Source organism: Centruroides vittatus, unplaced genomic scaffold (assembly GCF_030686945.1).
Source record: "Centruroides vittatus isolate TY-2023 unplaced genomic scaffold, ASM3068694v2 contig_166, whole genome shotgun sequence".
NCBI lineage: Eukaryota > Metazoa > Arthropoda > Arachnida > Scorpiones > Buthidae > Centruroides > Centruroides vittatus.
The window spans coordinates 322,374-339,241 of NW_027121006.1; the positions used below are offsets into that span (position 1 = coordinate 322,374).

Below are 16,868 nucleotides of genomic sequence, written 5' to 3' on the forward strand. Positions count from 1 at the left end.
GCCGACGGTCCTCGGAGTGATCGTCGGGCGGTCGACTCTTCCGACGTCGTCCTCTTCCCAGCACGACAAAGTCGGCTAAATCCTTTTCGATCGGCAAATGCCCGGAAGCTCTTCCCGGGGCCGTCACCGGAACAGTTACGCCTCCGATTCGAAAAGTAAAACCAAGAATTGTCCGTGCCGACTTTTATCTCGGAGGATAAACCCGTCGGTCGCCAGAAACGGAGCGACAAAACCGACGGGCCAGAGACGGAATCTCGGCCCCGGGACCCTCCCCGTTTGCTGGCGTTTCCCTTTTCGTCCGCCCCCGCTCTATTTCCCCTCCACTTCCGAATTTAACGGCCTCCTCCTACCACGTCGTTCCTCGATCTTTACCCGTTCCCGACCAAACACTCGCCTTACGCCGTAACCGCCCGGGTCGTCCGCTTCCGCCCGCCGGTACTAGACTCCGGGCCCGACGCGGAAGAAGACCGATTTGCCCGGTTGCATCTTTAAGGAGTTGCCCGGCCGACGGCCGATTCCTTGCTCCGTACGTAATTCGGCCCGTTCGTCGGCTGATCCGCGGCCGGATTAAAAACTCGCTTCCGTAGGAAAAGTCCTCTTCCGCCGAAACCGTTACTTATCGGCGCGCGGGAATTCCCGGCGTCCGAGGCAAACTCCATTGTCCTTCCGAAAAAGAACGGCGCGACGTCCGTCGGCGAGGTTTACCCGGCGCGCGAAAATGGGTCGCGGCCGCCCGAGCGTCGCGACGGAAGAAGTACAGCAATTTGGGGCGGGAAAAGTCATTTATTAAATAGCGACGGCGCCTCTTCTTCGACGGAAGACTCTAGTCCCGGGAGCGGACGGTCCGACGGAGGAAAGGGGGCAGCGGACCCACGAAGGGAGGATAGGGGACCTCCTCCGGTATCTCGGCCGTCAGCAGGTAGGGCCCGGACAGCACTCGGAATCCGCGGCCGTCGGCCGAGTAGCGCACCACCCGAAACAGGCCGGGTCGGTCCAGGTATCCGTAGCTGCCCCGCACCTCCCCCCGCGAGGTCCTCTCCTCCTGGTGGAACAGCTGGGCGGGCCCTCCGGTGCCCGTGTCGTATCCGTAGCGGTAGCTGCCGGGGCCCCGGTGCCCGGCCGTCTGGAAGTGAGTCCGGCGTCCGGAAGGTAGGCGGACGGGGCGTCCGAAGCCCGAGGGAGGCGGAGCCGCAGCCCAGGCCACCAGGGACAGCAGCAGAACCTGCAAGAGAAAGAGTGGCAGACAGAGGAAGAGACAGGCAACGGTCCGCGACCGAAACAACTCACCCACACCCGCGGCGCCATCCCGTTCGACGAGAGTCCGGCCCGTGATCTACCGATGCCTCCTCCGCCGGATCCGGTTTTTATGGCGGCCGCCACCGCCATCCGCGCTCCTCCTCCCCCTCCTTCCGGGCGCTCCGGGCCTTTCCCGCGCCCGGAGCCGGAAAATCCCGGACTCCTTCCGCCGACCGGTCGAATCTCCCGGCGCCGCGAGACGAGAAAGCCGACCGTTTCCTCCCGGCGGGCGGTCGCCTAGCAACGACCCGTTTGGTCCGGAACCCGGTGCCGGAGGCCGACGGAGCACCCGCGTCGACACGGCGCAAAAGACGGAACCCGAAGGAGGAAGAACGCCCGGCGGAAATTCCGGAGGAAAGAAACGCCCGTCCGGGGCCGTCCGGTCCTCTACCGGAAGCGACGATGCAGGGGGAACAAACTTCCGCTTCGGCCTTCCGTAACGGAGGAAATTCGACCTTTAATCGTTTTCACCGCGGAAAGCTCTCGGGTCCACCTCGTACTTTTTCGCGTCGCCGCGAAAGGCGCTTTCGGCCTCGTTTTCGTCGGGAGGTCCGGAGGAGGGGAAATTTTGCTGGCGGAAGAGGAAAAAGAAAGGATACCTCGATCCGGGGAGAGGGGGAGCGGGCCGGCAGTCCGGGGGTGGAGAAGGAGAGGACGGAGCGAGGAAGATAAAATTGCGTGTATTTACTCGGTCGAAGCCGGAATCTATCCGAATATGATACAAAAGAACGGAAAGACGAGCGAAGAGGAGGACGCTTCTTCTTTCTTCCCGCCGGGGTCTTCAAGACGGTGCTCTGCCTCAGCAGCGACAGTTGACTCCCTCCGTCTTCCGATTCCGATCTGTCGGCGGCGGCGGCGGGGGGACGGAGGCCGCCGGAAGGGGGGACGACGGCGTTTCGGTTTCTTCTCCGCGGCGTCCGGGACGGGGCTCGGCTTTTTTCTTTCCTGAAAAGCGAAGAAAAGCAAAAATTAGCGGCCGCCCGCCCGGGCCGAGTGGGTCTTCCCGCGGAGGGAGACGGCAAAAATTCCCTTTTTAAATTATTAAGTGTAGAGATGGCAGTCCGTTTCCTCGGGCGCGCCAAAGGCTCGGGGGTTCGGGATCGAGTGGAACTACCTGCCGAATTTCCACGGGTACCGGCCGGGGGAGGGGAACGATTGAAAAACGAAAAATTGGTTTTCCCGTATTACCGAAACCGTCGGTCGGCGGCTACCTTTTTCCCGACGAACTCCTGCCCGTTACCCGGAGCATCGGACGATGTGTGTAATTTGATTCCGGAAAGGTTGCAGTCGACCCGGAAATTAAATTAGATGAAATCCGGATCATTGACGGCCTCGACCGAAAATGGTAAATTCCGTCGTCCTCGGCAGTGCGGGTCAAAAACCCTTTTTTACCCGCCGCCGAAGAGGATTAAGGACGGGATTCCGGGCGACGGAGACCGTCGGGACCCGACCAACTCGCTGCCACGCTCTTTCCCACCGTTTACGTACGCGCCAAGAATGCCCGAATAGCGTGGGTCCAGAGGGGAAGGCGGAATTCCCGGTAAAAGAGGGGGTTACTTATCGGCGTTACCGAGAAGAGATTACGGGGAATGGCGCGGCGCGCGCGGAAAGAAATTTTAGCTTCCGAAAGGGGGCATCCCCGTCACTCACCGTGGGCGTCGGAGATCCGGTAGTATCCGTCCGTCGTCCCGTGGTCTTCGCCCGTCGGCGGTCCGCTGCCGTTTCGCACCGGAGGAAAGACGGAGGCGGGTGGGTCCGGGTCGACGACGGCGCCGGAAGTCGGACCGTTCTCCCTCTGCTGGCAAAAACAAAAATCACCGGATGAGTTCCGTCCGTCGGTCTTCTTAGGAGCCAGGCCGCGCGTGCCACCGGGGCGAAAGAAGTCGGCGCGGAAGCCCGACTTCTTTCGTCCGTCCCGGCCAAACCCGTGCGGTATCGTTTCTCGGACGCGTCGGCCCGCTTTATCTTAATTCCGTACCACCCGGAAGAAAACCATTTCCCGCCGGTTCGCGGCCCTTCGGAGTCTATTTACGTTCTATTCACTGGGAACGGGCATTACGTTGCCGTTAATTATTCGGTCTGGTTAACGGTGGAGGGACCGGAGTTAATACGGAGGTCCCACCCGCTGTAACCACGCGCCAAGCGGGTAATGGTCGAAGGACCCATTCGGCCGGGGAATTCGTTTTTGAGCAACGGATTGGGGCTGTGCCGCGGTTTTAAATCGGCCAGAAAAGACCCGGGAGGAAATTATTAATAAATACAGAAAACGTTTTATCCAGTCGTCCTTTACAAATAAGAAATAAAAGTTGCCCGAGGTCGATGCCCTATTCCCTTTATTACGGAAATTTACCCGTAGATTAATAGGTAACCGGCGGGATACCCGCCGCCCGCCGGTTTGAGGTAGAGACCGAGGAATTGCCGCCGGGCGGCAAGAAAAAGGAGGGGCCGAGAGAATTCGGACAGGTAAAGGGCAAAGGGACGATATTTTTCCGGCCGAGAAATTAACAGATCGGTTCTTTCTAGCAATTTACCCAAAACCGAAGGGAAGGCGATAACGTTTTAATGAGAAACGGATTGAACCGGAACCTATTAGCAGCGACTAAAGGGCGGAATTTTCTATCGTCTACGAATGCCTTTTCCTGTCAAGAAAGTATTTTAAACGTTTTCGCGTTATTCGGGCGGACGGGACTTTAGACTCACCCCGTAGACTCTGGACTGGGAGGAATATATTTTCCAGTGGTTGTCGGTGGGAAGAACCGTTTCTTCTGTTATGATGCCTCTTCTGTCTATCAGACTGCGGAAAAGTTTTCCTATTAGCATATGTACTGTACAGTACGTATACGGCTAAAAACTCTTAACTTAATATTAAAAAAGACCGTGCATTGTATGTAGAAGGGACGACCTTTTCTTTCCGTTAAGGGATAATTACAAAATAAGCCAAACGGAAGGAAGGAAATATCTTTCTCGCTAAATTTTGTCCGTCTCCCCGTCGGGAAGTAGCGAAAAATCAAAAGACGGGAGTCTCGGTCGAGGGCTATTAATTAATATACGAATGCCGAGGGACGGAGCCTGGGTGGTTGCCTTCGTGCACGGAGACCAAGATATTGGCGCGTAAGCGCACGTGGGAAAGTCTGCCATAGGGATCGTTCGTTCGTTCCAGTAAAAGATAACCGAGTCGGAATTAAGGCAAAAGAAACAATTTTTTCTTTTTTAAGAAAAGTGCCCGTTACCCGGGACGCCACCCGGAAAGCGTTGGAGATCTGGTTCCGCCGGAGATGTCGCTAAAGGCAGAAATAATAGATCGGAACCGGAGGTGTGTTGCGCGAACAATCGGAATTAGATGCGGCCAAAGGGTCTTTGGCGGAAACGAACGAACAGACGTCGGCCCGGAGAATTAACCAATTAAAAATAGAGTAGGAACGCAGGCACGAGTGTACCCCCGTGTGTTTATTACCTGTCTGCCCGAAAGAGCTAATGCACTGCAAAAGAATTCCAGAAAGAAAACCTTAGTATTAATTATTTAATGTACGGGTGAACCACCGGGAAAATTTACTAGTGACCATTTCGAAGTCGATGGGCGAAGTGTCCGCTTCGTCAAATTTCTCGACTGAGTTAAGCTTACCGAGGATGAAACGAAGAAAGCCACGGTTTCCGTCGCCTCTATTTTGTTCCACGTGAAAAGAAATTAAAAATTCGAAATATTAATAATATTTTCCATGTCTCTGGTTGGAGACTGAGCGCGTAAGAGATCTTTCCTTGGACTGTACGAAAAATAGAAGAAAACAATGCATAATTTAAGACGGGGTAGATAATGGGGAAAAACTGCAGGCTTCAAAGGTGATAAACTAGCGACGAGTGAAAATGCTGGCAAACGCGGTAAGGATTTAGAGGAGGACGTTTGTGCCACCCATGATTCTTTTTTTAGGAGTAAACGTCATCCGTTCGAACCGGCGAGATACCTTAAAAGTCCTGCAAAAAACCCCAGAAGGGAGTGCAGCCATGCCCTGCACATCCCTCTCATCCACCCCTGCCTGAGGCTATAAAGGGCATCACTTCAGATGCACTGCAAACCATTCCATATGTATGGAGTGAAAAAACCAATGCAAAAATAAAGAAAGCTGACCAGAAGTATTGGTGTAGGATTTGAGGACGTAGAACATGGAGGATTTCATTGATGAGCAGACAACAATATTAAAAGAGATGATCAGGAGGAGTTCATTTGTTCAAATTCTGAGGGAGAGGATGAAATTGAAGAGCAACAACTCCAAGAAACTCCCTAGAAAATATCAAAAAGAAATGCGTGATACTAAATACCTTGAAAATTTCTTTTACACAAATAATCACCATAAAAACGTTTTAGCAGGAGCAAACCATCACATTTCTTTTACAAATATGACAATAATCTGGTTCGTGCAATGAAATTTAAGAAAAGACTTGATATTTATCATCATACACAACTATGTTCAGAGAATTAAAAACAAAAGCAACAGCTTCCCATTAGTATGATCTTCCAAAAAGCAACCACACTGCCACTGAATCTAAGTCTTAAGTCCCGCTTCTTCGGTATCTGACAGTCACATTCTGAAATGGAGATCTATCAAATGCTACTCGCTATGGTAAATAGCCTGATTTTCACGTATTTTTCTCGGTGCACTCAATATGACGAACATTTTTCCTCTTTATATTCGGAAACGTCAGACTTAAATGTTATTTAATAACATTTAAGTCTGATTAATAACATGTAAAAGGATAAGTTTTTATTATGATGATTTTATTATCAATAAGCTTGCCCAGATAGCCGTGCTCTTTGAAAATATAACTCGTGCCCCCTAACAGGAATGTAAAGGAAACCGAAAGTGTCTGGGCTAAATTTAAAACTAGAGCAGAAAAGCAATCTTAACGTTAATCTTCTCGACACTGACATTATATTTAGAGATATACAGGTTCACATCAGCATATATAGAAAGTCTGCATTCGGTCCTCTGTATATTCTTGTTAACTCACATGACCCAATTGTATATAATCCTTTAGAATGTTCATTGTATGAACGTATTCACACTGCTCAAGTATTAAGGATCAATTAAAAGGTCTTAAATATATTAAGTATACAACAAATGAACTTCCTAACATATACTGGATGAAATATATTTCTTCGCATCAAAAAAACCTTTAAAATCCAGCGATGCGTATTTATACAACTGCTAACGTTTTCGACCCCGTCGGGGTCTTCCTCGGGCACGGTTCGAAGGAAATTTCGAATGCGGTTGGAACGGAATGTGTGAAGAAATATATTAAGTATAGCTCCAAAGGGAACGGTACTGGGACGAGCTTATCGATAATCTTATCGGAAAGCATTCGATACCGAGGGATAGAATGTACACGACGGCCGTGCTGTACGGCGTGAAGCGTAATAAAACATGCATGGCATTTACCAGGATGCTTTCAAAGAAAGAAAAGTTTGTCTGATCTGCCATAGAAACCCTTCTACATATAATTTATTACAAAATGATAAAGAACAATCGAACAATCTTCACACAAGAACACCGCAAGTTGGGTGTCTATCGGATTCCAGCCAGAGATAACCAATTTAACATTTGTATGCGATATGTCAAATATGATTCTCGACCATTTGAGACAAGACTAAAAAAGCATAAATGTGACGTATGCACTAAGAGGTCTATTGGCCTTTGCTTTGGATGATGGTAATGCAGTGAAATGGGAGAAAGCCAGAATTATAAGACCAGTTAGAAAGGCAACTGGCAAAATTCAACGAAGTGCTCGTATGTTTCGAGTCTTGCGTATTTCAGTGGCCATTCACATATCACCAACAGGAGGAATGCAGCATGTTTCCACCACGTACACGTTTTTGTTAAAAGGTTTACTTCTTACTTTATGTAATCATGTGGTATGGAATGTAGTGTTGGTCTTGATGCCTGATTGTTTACTGAGACATGATTTGCATTTTAATGTTTATCTGGATATTATTTTGTCAGTATGAGTATGTTGTGATGTATGCATATTTTTTTAAATTTTATTTCATTTATTTTTACTTTCCATTAAGTTTGTCCATTATGTCGTATGCAATCTTTTATTAAGTAATAAATGCATCCGATACCGAATAGTATACAAAACACTTACACAACCAAAAATCCAGCTCACGAAACAAATTGAAGGTGAAAATTGCTAAAGGCAATTGAAAACGTTAATTTTTCTCCTTCGTTTTGTTTCGTAAACTGAATTTTTGGCTGTGTAAGTGTTTTGCATTCTTTTATTTAGATTAATTCAAATATCCTTCAGTTAAACACTTTTGAATGCTGCATTTCCTTTGTTTCATTTAAGTTTAGACCTGACAAAAAGGTATAAACTAGCTTAAAAACATTCATTTGAAAAATAATTTATGCTAGATATTATAAGATTGTAGTATTCAGTGTGTGAATTTAATCCAGTTGGCAATTTTTTGTTAGTTTAAATTAATATTTTTTTGTTAATTATAATTGGTTGCATAAATGTTTAGGCAATCAGCTGGGACTACTTGGGGTGAAGCATAGATTTATTTACACCAAATTTCATTTCATACCATATCCACTGATGCACAACTCATGCATAAAACAAGATCTGTTATGCCATTTAAAAATCCAAGACTTCCAAGTTACTACAACTAAACAGTTCAGTTTTCACTCAGTTTTGTGACACAAATACTAATTTGAGACTGCAATAAAAATAATGTAAATAACAAATAAAAATTCTTAAATCTCAGACAATTTGAATTTTCTTACTCATCTAAAAATTTATAATATTTATTAAAATATATGAGAAGTAAGCCATTTTCAGAAAATATATGAATAAAGCAGTAACATCTGCTTAGAAACATAAATTTTAATTATCAAAGAAATAAATCAAACTTTAATAAATTTTAATTTACCAGACCAAGATGATTAAAAAGTCAAAAATATTCTTTGCCGGTGGCATGCGGTGACATTCGACCATGGGGATGTCGTGCCGACCCCGGATGGAATCATTGAAAGCGTTATGATGATATTTTGGTGTGTAGCGTCCACCGGCTAAACCGTGCGAGGTTGGTGCTCTGTAAAGCACGTGCACAAATGCATATAATCTGGCTGCTTTACACGATTCAAATATTTTTTCCGTGGAAGTTATCCCTTGTTCGACAATATGGCGCTTCCGTTGGGAATATGCATATACGAATTATATTAGAGTATACAATAGCAATCTTATCGTTGTTTTTCACACGTAGTATAGAAATTTGTAATCAGATACATAATGCAGTTGTAATAAAATATTAATTTTAATTAATTCAAAGTTAAAATATGAAAATAATCGCACGATATGTACAGGTACTCCTCGCTTTACGACCGAGATCCGTTTCGACGACTACGTCGTTAAGCGAATCGGTCGATAAGCGAGGAGCTTGTGCCGAAAATATAGGATCGTTGTAAAATTATACAAATTATGCAACAAACTTCGAGTTTATTCATAAAAAGACTATTATAGTACGCTATTAGCCTATTATAGTACGCTTAGTGTGCACGTCACCGTTCGCCACTGGCCGACACTCGAGCCGGGAAAGGGGATTCCCCGATTTGCAGGTCGAAACTCTATTGGTCGTAAGTGCGAGTGGTCGTTAAGCAGATAGGTCGTAAAGTGAGGAGTACAGTACCTGTATTTATATTTTAGAAAATACAAGGGAAGCGACGCTTTCACAGCTTCCGTCGACGGCACGCCACTCTTCTTTACTGATGTGCACGTTTTTGTTATTAAAAAGTTTTCACTTTCCAAAAACTTGTCACAAAGTTTTTACGGTATTGTAGGTATAGGACTTTAATTTTCCCTTAAAAAGTTAGTTAATGTATTGTACAGCAGAACATCATAAGCACACTTAAGCTATTGGAGTTACTCTATGTGATTTGCTGATTTCATTTTGTTGTTTTTATCATAATTTTATTTTCTCTCTCAACACAGTATATGCTTTGGTACTTTTATCATGTACAGTATATATGCTTATACTGTTCTGATTTTTATACCTTTCATCTACATTATGATAGACAGTACACAATATTAATATAGATTGTATTTTCAAAATAATGTCTTCCACTTTGGCATTGCCAAATGCCCTGTAGAATTTTGAAAGTGAATGGAATTGATTTATCTCCATAAATCATTGCATTTTATTGGAAATAAAATTATAACTGTTGCAAAAAATGCAAAAGTTATAATTTTATTTTTAAATTTTAGAATTTCAAAGCATGATAAAGAAATAGTCTAAATTTATTATTTTTTAAAGTTTACTTTTTGGAAAAGAACAGAAGGTACAATACAGTACTATCTTGATAAACCAACCACTCTAGTTTTCAAACTCCAGTTTTCACTAAACTTGAATATCTTTCCATTAAATGTTGCATGATATCGAGTTTGAACACTCAAGCTTGGATACTACATTACAGATTGTTTGACTCATCACCTTAAGATGCTTAAAAAAGACACAGTATCTTATAAACATACTGTATAATAAAATATGAAAATCAGTTCCCCAAAATTTCCCATCAAAAATACTGTACTGTAAATTTCTACCAAATTTAGTGGAAATCCACCAACTTGCCAATACTGATTACTAGTTATGGCAGCACACTTGGATGTTTTAATCAGAACTACTGTGAGACTCCGGACTTCAAATTAAACAGCTTAAACTAAATAATAACTCAAAGGTACTATCGTTTTCAATAATATAACTTTGTTGGCAGTGATATCTGTTAACTTTCACACCTGGGAGCATCTCTTCCTACGTGTTCTCGGCATCGAAGGAGATGCTTTCCCGCGACCTTCCGACGTGCTGTCCCGATTTTGCAGAATTAATGTGACGACTAACAACCGGCCAAGTCGGTCGCCGGCAGTCCGTCCACTGATAAATTAACACAAACCTTACATTTGGATTATTGTAGTCTTCAATTCAGAATATAATCATCTGCAATACGGACAATATTACTACCTCCTATAACGAAATAATATAATTAGTGCCTCTGGTAAGAGATTCTAGTAAGGGATTATCCTCTTTGCCAGCTACAGATCCTCGGGACCTCAGTTTCTCAATTCATACTTCCATAATGGAAAGAAAATCTTCTGTCTTCAAACTTTCCCTGGTGAGCAGAACTCGTGTGTGCGTACCTCTCTACAAGGACGATTATCACGTTTATCAACGACTCTCTATTACTCCAGGTAATTACGACAATGTGAACTCTCTCTTCCTTGCAAAAGCAATGTCTTTATCTCTGTTTTGTCCTGCTATATCGGAACATGTAATTTCGTCGACAAATAAAAACCGACGCTAAACTTAACGAGTGCCCACCCAAGAGTCTCGCAAATACTATAAAAGAATTGTTTCTGTTGGACAAATAAAAAGCCGGAATTACAAGGGAGAGTTTCATAGTTTGAAGGAATACTATCCAATCAAGAATACTACCCGGGTCGAGCGTCGACGTCGACGTCTCCTGCACTCCGAAAAGTTTCGAATTATTGCCCGAAAAAAGAAACGACCAATCGGTATTCATCATTTTACATCGCTTCTTCTTGTGTTTGTTCTGTGAGGTGTTCGTTGTCCAAACACAAAAATTTTTCGCGAAAGTGTTTGTTATTCGATTTGTTCGTTAACCGATCACCCACTGTATAAAAAATAATTTTTTCATAGTAACAAACTTCTAAATCACATAAGTATCATATTTACAAGACTATATTATTTAAAAATTAATGAACATTCATACCTTGGAGGACCTGAAGTGCATAAAACAGCCAAGCAGTTTCCACATATCGATCCTCTACTATATGGATTAACTTTATGTTGCCCATTTTTAGAAGTAAATGAACCCTTTATCTGAAAAATTATATTGTTTTATTAATTACATTCTAATTACTATCCATATATTAAAAAAACTTTTAAATATCTACTTTAACAATATGTTCTTCAGAGCAAATATATGAAATCAGTAACACTTGTTCACCCAATTATTTGGGTTCACAGAATAATTCATTTTTTTGCAATCTAGAACTGTTTGTGTAGCAGTGTAGTTCAACAATCATTTTTAAAATAAAGGTGTACATGTTACAGATGCATTTTAATTTGGGAATCATTTCTTTGGAGTAGCCATTCTCAATGTAGACTGAGGGAACCCCCCTGGAGATTACAGAGAACCAAAGGGAGACCAAAGGATGTAATAAATGAAGAAGGGAGCCATGAACAATTGAAAGAGGAATGCAATAGTCACAGCAAAGTCTAGTGGAAGTCATACTACAGCCTTAAAAGTTGTTATGCTAATTATTTTATTACTAGTGTGTATATTTTTACGACCTCTGAAGATAAATTCAATACATAAAAAATAAGGGCGTCATTTGTCATCTATTTCTAACACACTAATATTTTGATGTTAGACAATTATATTTCATAACAATCTAAATACAGTGGAAACTCGCTTAACGAGCATAATTTGTTGGAGTCTTACTCGTAATGCAAAACACTCATTAAGCGAAACAATTTTTCCCATAGAAATTAATGTAAAATACAATAATGCATTCCATGCCAAAAAAATGCTCAAATGTTTTAGGTATAACATTTATTCAAAAAAAATTGTACAATATACACTGTTAAGGAGTGTGAATCATCGTCATCTTTTCATCTAGTGCAGCATGAACCATCCTGGAATGAGAATTCGATTTGCAGAAACAAAAAAAAAATCACAGCTAATATGTTCGATAAACACTCCAAACGATATGCCAAATTCTTGGGTTATGTAAAGGCTATAATTAAATATTAGAAATTAATTAATTTTACTAGATGTAGGCAGTTATGTTTCCATCTTGTATTAAATTTAATAATTATAAATAGTTAATTTTTAATTTGGACATTTCTAAAATTTAATTTGGAATCGGTCATTAAATTTAATGACCCAAGAATTTGGCATATCGTTTGGCGTGTTCATTATATAACAGGCTATGTTTATAAGTAATATGTTTGAACACAAGTTTGGAAAAATGTGTGATCACAAGTGACACTAAGATGCTAGCAGAACAAGTGCTAAACACAGACTGATGGAGCATGCCCCATGTGCACGATTGGGATTTCCCCTCTCCTCGTCACTCAGAACATCGCTCGTTAAGCGAGGCAAATTTTTTACAATTTGTTTAGCTCGTTATGCGAAATACTCGTTGTGTGAGGTGCTCGTTAAGCAAGGTTCCACAGTATTTCTATAAGTGAATGAATATTTCTATAATTATTAACATATGATTCTAACATCAGCAATATATTTCTAATTTATAAATAAAATATATTTTTGAAACCTAGCTTCTGGCCAATCTTCATACATAAAATGTCACACAACCCTCGCCATTTCAAGACGGTGGGATTTGTGGCACTAATCAAAGGGACCCATTCCCACTGCCCAAACATGTTACACAGGTAAAAGAAATTAAATTATATAATAAATATTGCAAAAAGCATGGTTACCAACGTAAGACAATAGAATTGCTAATCAACAAATATAGTAATCATAACACCACCCAAGAAAAGCACCACTAATTTTAGGGTCGAAGCTAAATGGGCACTTACAAACCATCCATCAAGAAACTACACTGGCCACAAGGAGAAGAGCACACTTTGGAAGAAATCCAACCACTTAGTCTATTAAGAAACGATAAACAACACGTAGATCCAACATACACAGCGGGAATATTCGAAGTACCGATTACGGACCTTAGGGGTAGCCAACAAACAGAATACATACAACTTGCAAAATGGCCGAAATCATTTAGAAAGAATGCTAAATTCCAGATTTTAGACGTAACAGTATAAATATTTTATCTAATAATTCATATAAATAATAGTAAACAACAAAATAATCATTACACTTCTAGAACTTACATCTTCATTTGTCGTTTGATTAGATGTCGTGAGGTAAGTGTGAAATCCTGCCAGGCCAAATACAGACCACAGTGAAAAGAAGCATATAATTCCTTCTATCAAACTGAAATTTATTCAAAAATCATACATTATAAAATACAGTACATTCTACAAATAATTTGTTGTAACAGACAGTTCCAATTCTCACAAATATTCACTCGGTTTCTTACTATTAAAATAGATTCAGCAAAACATTCATAAAATACAAATAAAAATAAATTTACAGATAATTTATACAAATCAGCTATTAAATTCTTGATTAAGATTTCTCAACTTTTCTCAGATTGTTTTTCATGAAGAGAAACAATAGTTTGAATAGCAGGTTCCAAATTATTCAAAAATACATAAATTATACATTATTTATGAAAAAAAAATTATATAAAAACATCCCAAATTACTTAAATTCTAATTATTAATTGTAAAAAAAAGATAGCCCTATTAATTACGGCAATGGTTTGGTTTAGTACGGCATTACCTATTTACCTATTTTCATTTGAGATTTTTTAATAATTTGAAACAAATTGCTCATACTGTTGTTTCCCTTTTTGAAAAAAATCTGAAAAAATTTTAAGCTGATTTATATAATTATCTGTAAGTTTGTTTTTATTTATTTACTATTTTTTTTTATGAATGTTCAAGATTTATCCGTTGAAAAATGTAAAGTAAAAAATAACTTTGCCGACTGTATTTTAATTAATAATAATAAGCCACATTCGTGAGAATATACAGTATATACATTACATATACACACATACAAAAAAAGGTATTAAAAATAAAAAAAACAAAAACAGAAAAATTAATATTTAAAATTTTGTAAAAATAAAAAGGAATCCCATTGATTTTGAACTTAATGAAGCCTTTTATCAGATTAATAACTGATTGTCAAGATTTTCTTTAACATAAACTATTACAGCTCCCTAAAATAGCTGTTAGCAGATAGATATATGTTTAATGAATTGAGATATCCATAATTATGTGCAATGATAACATCTCACTTGGAATAAAAATGAATAACAATCAACAATATGACATTGTTTATTTTAATTCTTGTTTTATGTTAAAAAAAACTTCTTTAATTATCATATTTTATGGTACGTACATAAGATACAACTTACACAAAAAGATTGTTCTGTGTCTTATATGTGACATTGTAATCACTTCTAGGTTAATAAATTCCCATACTTCAATCATCTTCAAAGCCCAAAACTTCTGCACAATAATAATAATAACAACAACAACATTTTTTCCAATTTATATTATTATTATTTTATTTAAAGCAATTAGCCTTCAGTAGGTTACAGGTAACCTCCACTTAGCCCATTCTATAATTAAACATTTATAATATAACAACATTTTTATGTAACATATCACTATTATTATTTTCAGGCTTTTGAAGTGATTAAAATTCTTTAATAATGAAGAGTAATGACTTTTGCTATGCTGCTCTTCTGTTTCATATTCAATAGAAAATACCAGTAGCTTGTTATATATATATATTGCTTTTTGATACAGCTTAGCAGTTTTCACATAAATTCATAAAGAATAATTGGTTAATGTTACCCTTGGTGCCAAGATGGCGACGCTTCCGGTAATCTCGAATACGAGAGTCCCGAGTTAAATTTAATAAAGGGAGTCGCTAGAAAATCGAGTCGCATAATATGTAAATATGATCATTGAGTTGGTAAGAGTAGATCCGAAAGGATATGCAAATGTAATAATTATGACGTTGTACCTGGAGAAATAACATCGACATATGCAAATTTGATCCGTAGGGAGTGTGGTTGACAGTGGTGTATTGCACGCTAAATGCTAACTTTGAGTTATTGTTAAAAAAAAGTACTTTCTAAATGGTTAAATTGGTAATTATTTTAAACTTAAATGTTATTTTTTCGAATAGTTATTAGTTTTTGAATAATTTTTAAAGTAAATTTTAATTTTTTTAGCGAGTTGCTAATATTGTGAAAATGGGTGAAGTAGATATGAGTTTGGACGAATTTTGGGCAGAATGTAATTCCCGGCAGTTTTATAAATTAATAGAAAACGATTATTCGGAATTAGGATTGGACCCGGCAATTGATAATGCATTTAAATTTGCAGTCAAATTAGGTATACAACAGATTGAGTCGATTTGTTCTACGTGTAATAAAACATGTAAATTATATTATAGAAGAGAAAGACAAGAATGTATTCTTAGATGCAGTTCGTGTGGAATTAAATATTCAGTGTACAAAGGAAATTTTAGGAGTAAATTTGGCCGTTTATCCTGGGGATGTATCTTGTCCTTCGTATGGCACTACCTATGTCTAGAATGTACTGCAACGACTTTGACTTTAGCGGCAGGGATATCTCGAAAAGCTAGTGTAGACTGGTCGAATCACATACGATTAGTAATGCTAATTTCGCTAATCGTATGTGATTCGACCAATCTACACTAGCTTTTAGTGCACACTTAGTGAAGCAATCTTCACTAAGTAACATGACAAGCTTCAAAAATCGGTGGGCCAAATAAGACCGTTGAAATCGACGAAACAGTTATATGCAAAAGGAAGTAAGAAAAAGGCCGTTTAATGAAATCTACGAAATGGGTTGTAGGAGGCATATGCAGAGAGGACAAAAATTGTTTTATTTGTCAGGTAAACAACAGATCCGAACAAACTCTAAATTGGATAGTTTACGAATATGTCAATTCAGGAAGTTTAATAATAACAAATAAGAAGTCCTCAAAAGTAGTAGCTGAAGCGAAATCAGGGGAAAAAAATCCTTAAGAAGCGAAGGTCAATCTACCAAAGTCGGGAAGAAGTCTAAGAAAGGAAAATAAAAGTCATTTAATGTGAGTATATTTTTGTTTTGTATAATTGTCAATAATAGTTTAGTACAGAATAGGAGTCATGTGGTCACGTAACATAATAGTACAAAATGCGCAGACTCCGGAGTAGTCCAAGATGGCGACCAGAAGTGCCGCCATCTCGGCACCAAGGGTAACATTAACCGAATAATTTAATGGTAAATTTTAATTGTAAATGACTCCTTTAATCTCCTCTTTTTCTCTGATTATTAAATGTACTAAAATATAGTAAAAATTTTTTTGGGACTAATTGCCAAAAACACAAAGGAATAACCTAAATACACTAAATACTTTTTTCCTAAATATTATGTGCTGAAAGGGTTGGTTGGTCGGTTAGCTTTTGGGTTGGTGCAAGAGCCTCTTGGCCAAACTGTGCCAATCACATAGTTATGGAGTCACACATAGGTAAAAAGAGACCAAACTGGGAATGCATCTTATATGCCATAAAATAAGATAAATTTTTTCTATATTTTATATCTAAACCATTGCATCCCTTATGAATGTATATAATCTCTGACATGACTTCAATGTATGAATACCCAATAAAACAGTTTATACCAAATTCTTGTATATTTTCTCTCTCTTCTCAATTTTCAAAATGAAACATTTGTTACAACAAATACCGACAATATTTATGAAAACAAGGTATTTTACAAAGAATATCTTTTTCATGCAAAGTTTTTGAGGTTAAGTTAGGTTCTTGTTTTATAACACAAGTAACTCATGGGCCATGCTGCACCAACCACAAGGTAAACATCTAAAAAA

General features: G+C 39.9%; 1 protein-coding gene across 8 annotated transcripts in view; it reads right to left on the reverse strand.

The window, feature by feature from the left end:
* Window positions 1-763: 763 nt before the first annotated feature.
* LOC136968917 (palmitoyltransferase ZDHHC9-like) overlaps window positions 764-16,868 on the reverse strand; it is a 49,334-nt gene continuing 33,229 nt past the window's right edge. Inside the window, exons 6-11 of one of the 8 annotated variants that reach the window (XR_010879725.1) lie at window positions 13,220-13,322; window positions 11,070-11,179; window positions 3,997-4,090; window positions 2,947-3,094; window positions 1,985-2,241; window positions 1,093-1,222 (exon numbers count right to left, since the gene is read on the reverse strand). Coding sequence is in view for 7 of the 8 variants with exons in the window: in XM_067262983.1 (XP_067119084.1) it covers window positions 780-1,222; window positions 2,947-3,094; window positions 3,997-4,090; window positions 11,070-11,179; window positions 13,220-13,322 (898 nt within the window). In the remaining variant the exon portion in view is untranslated. Of the gene's footprint in view, window positions 1,223-1,965; window positions 2,242-2,946; window positions 3,095-3,996; window positions 4,091-11,069; window positions 11,180-13,219; window positions 13,323-16,868 lie in introns of those variants that run through there. The other 7 variants (XM_067262984.1, XM_067262983.1, XM_067262988.1 and 4 more) reach the window with 7 other exon arrangements.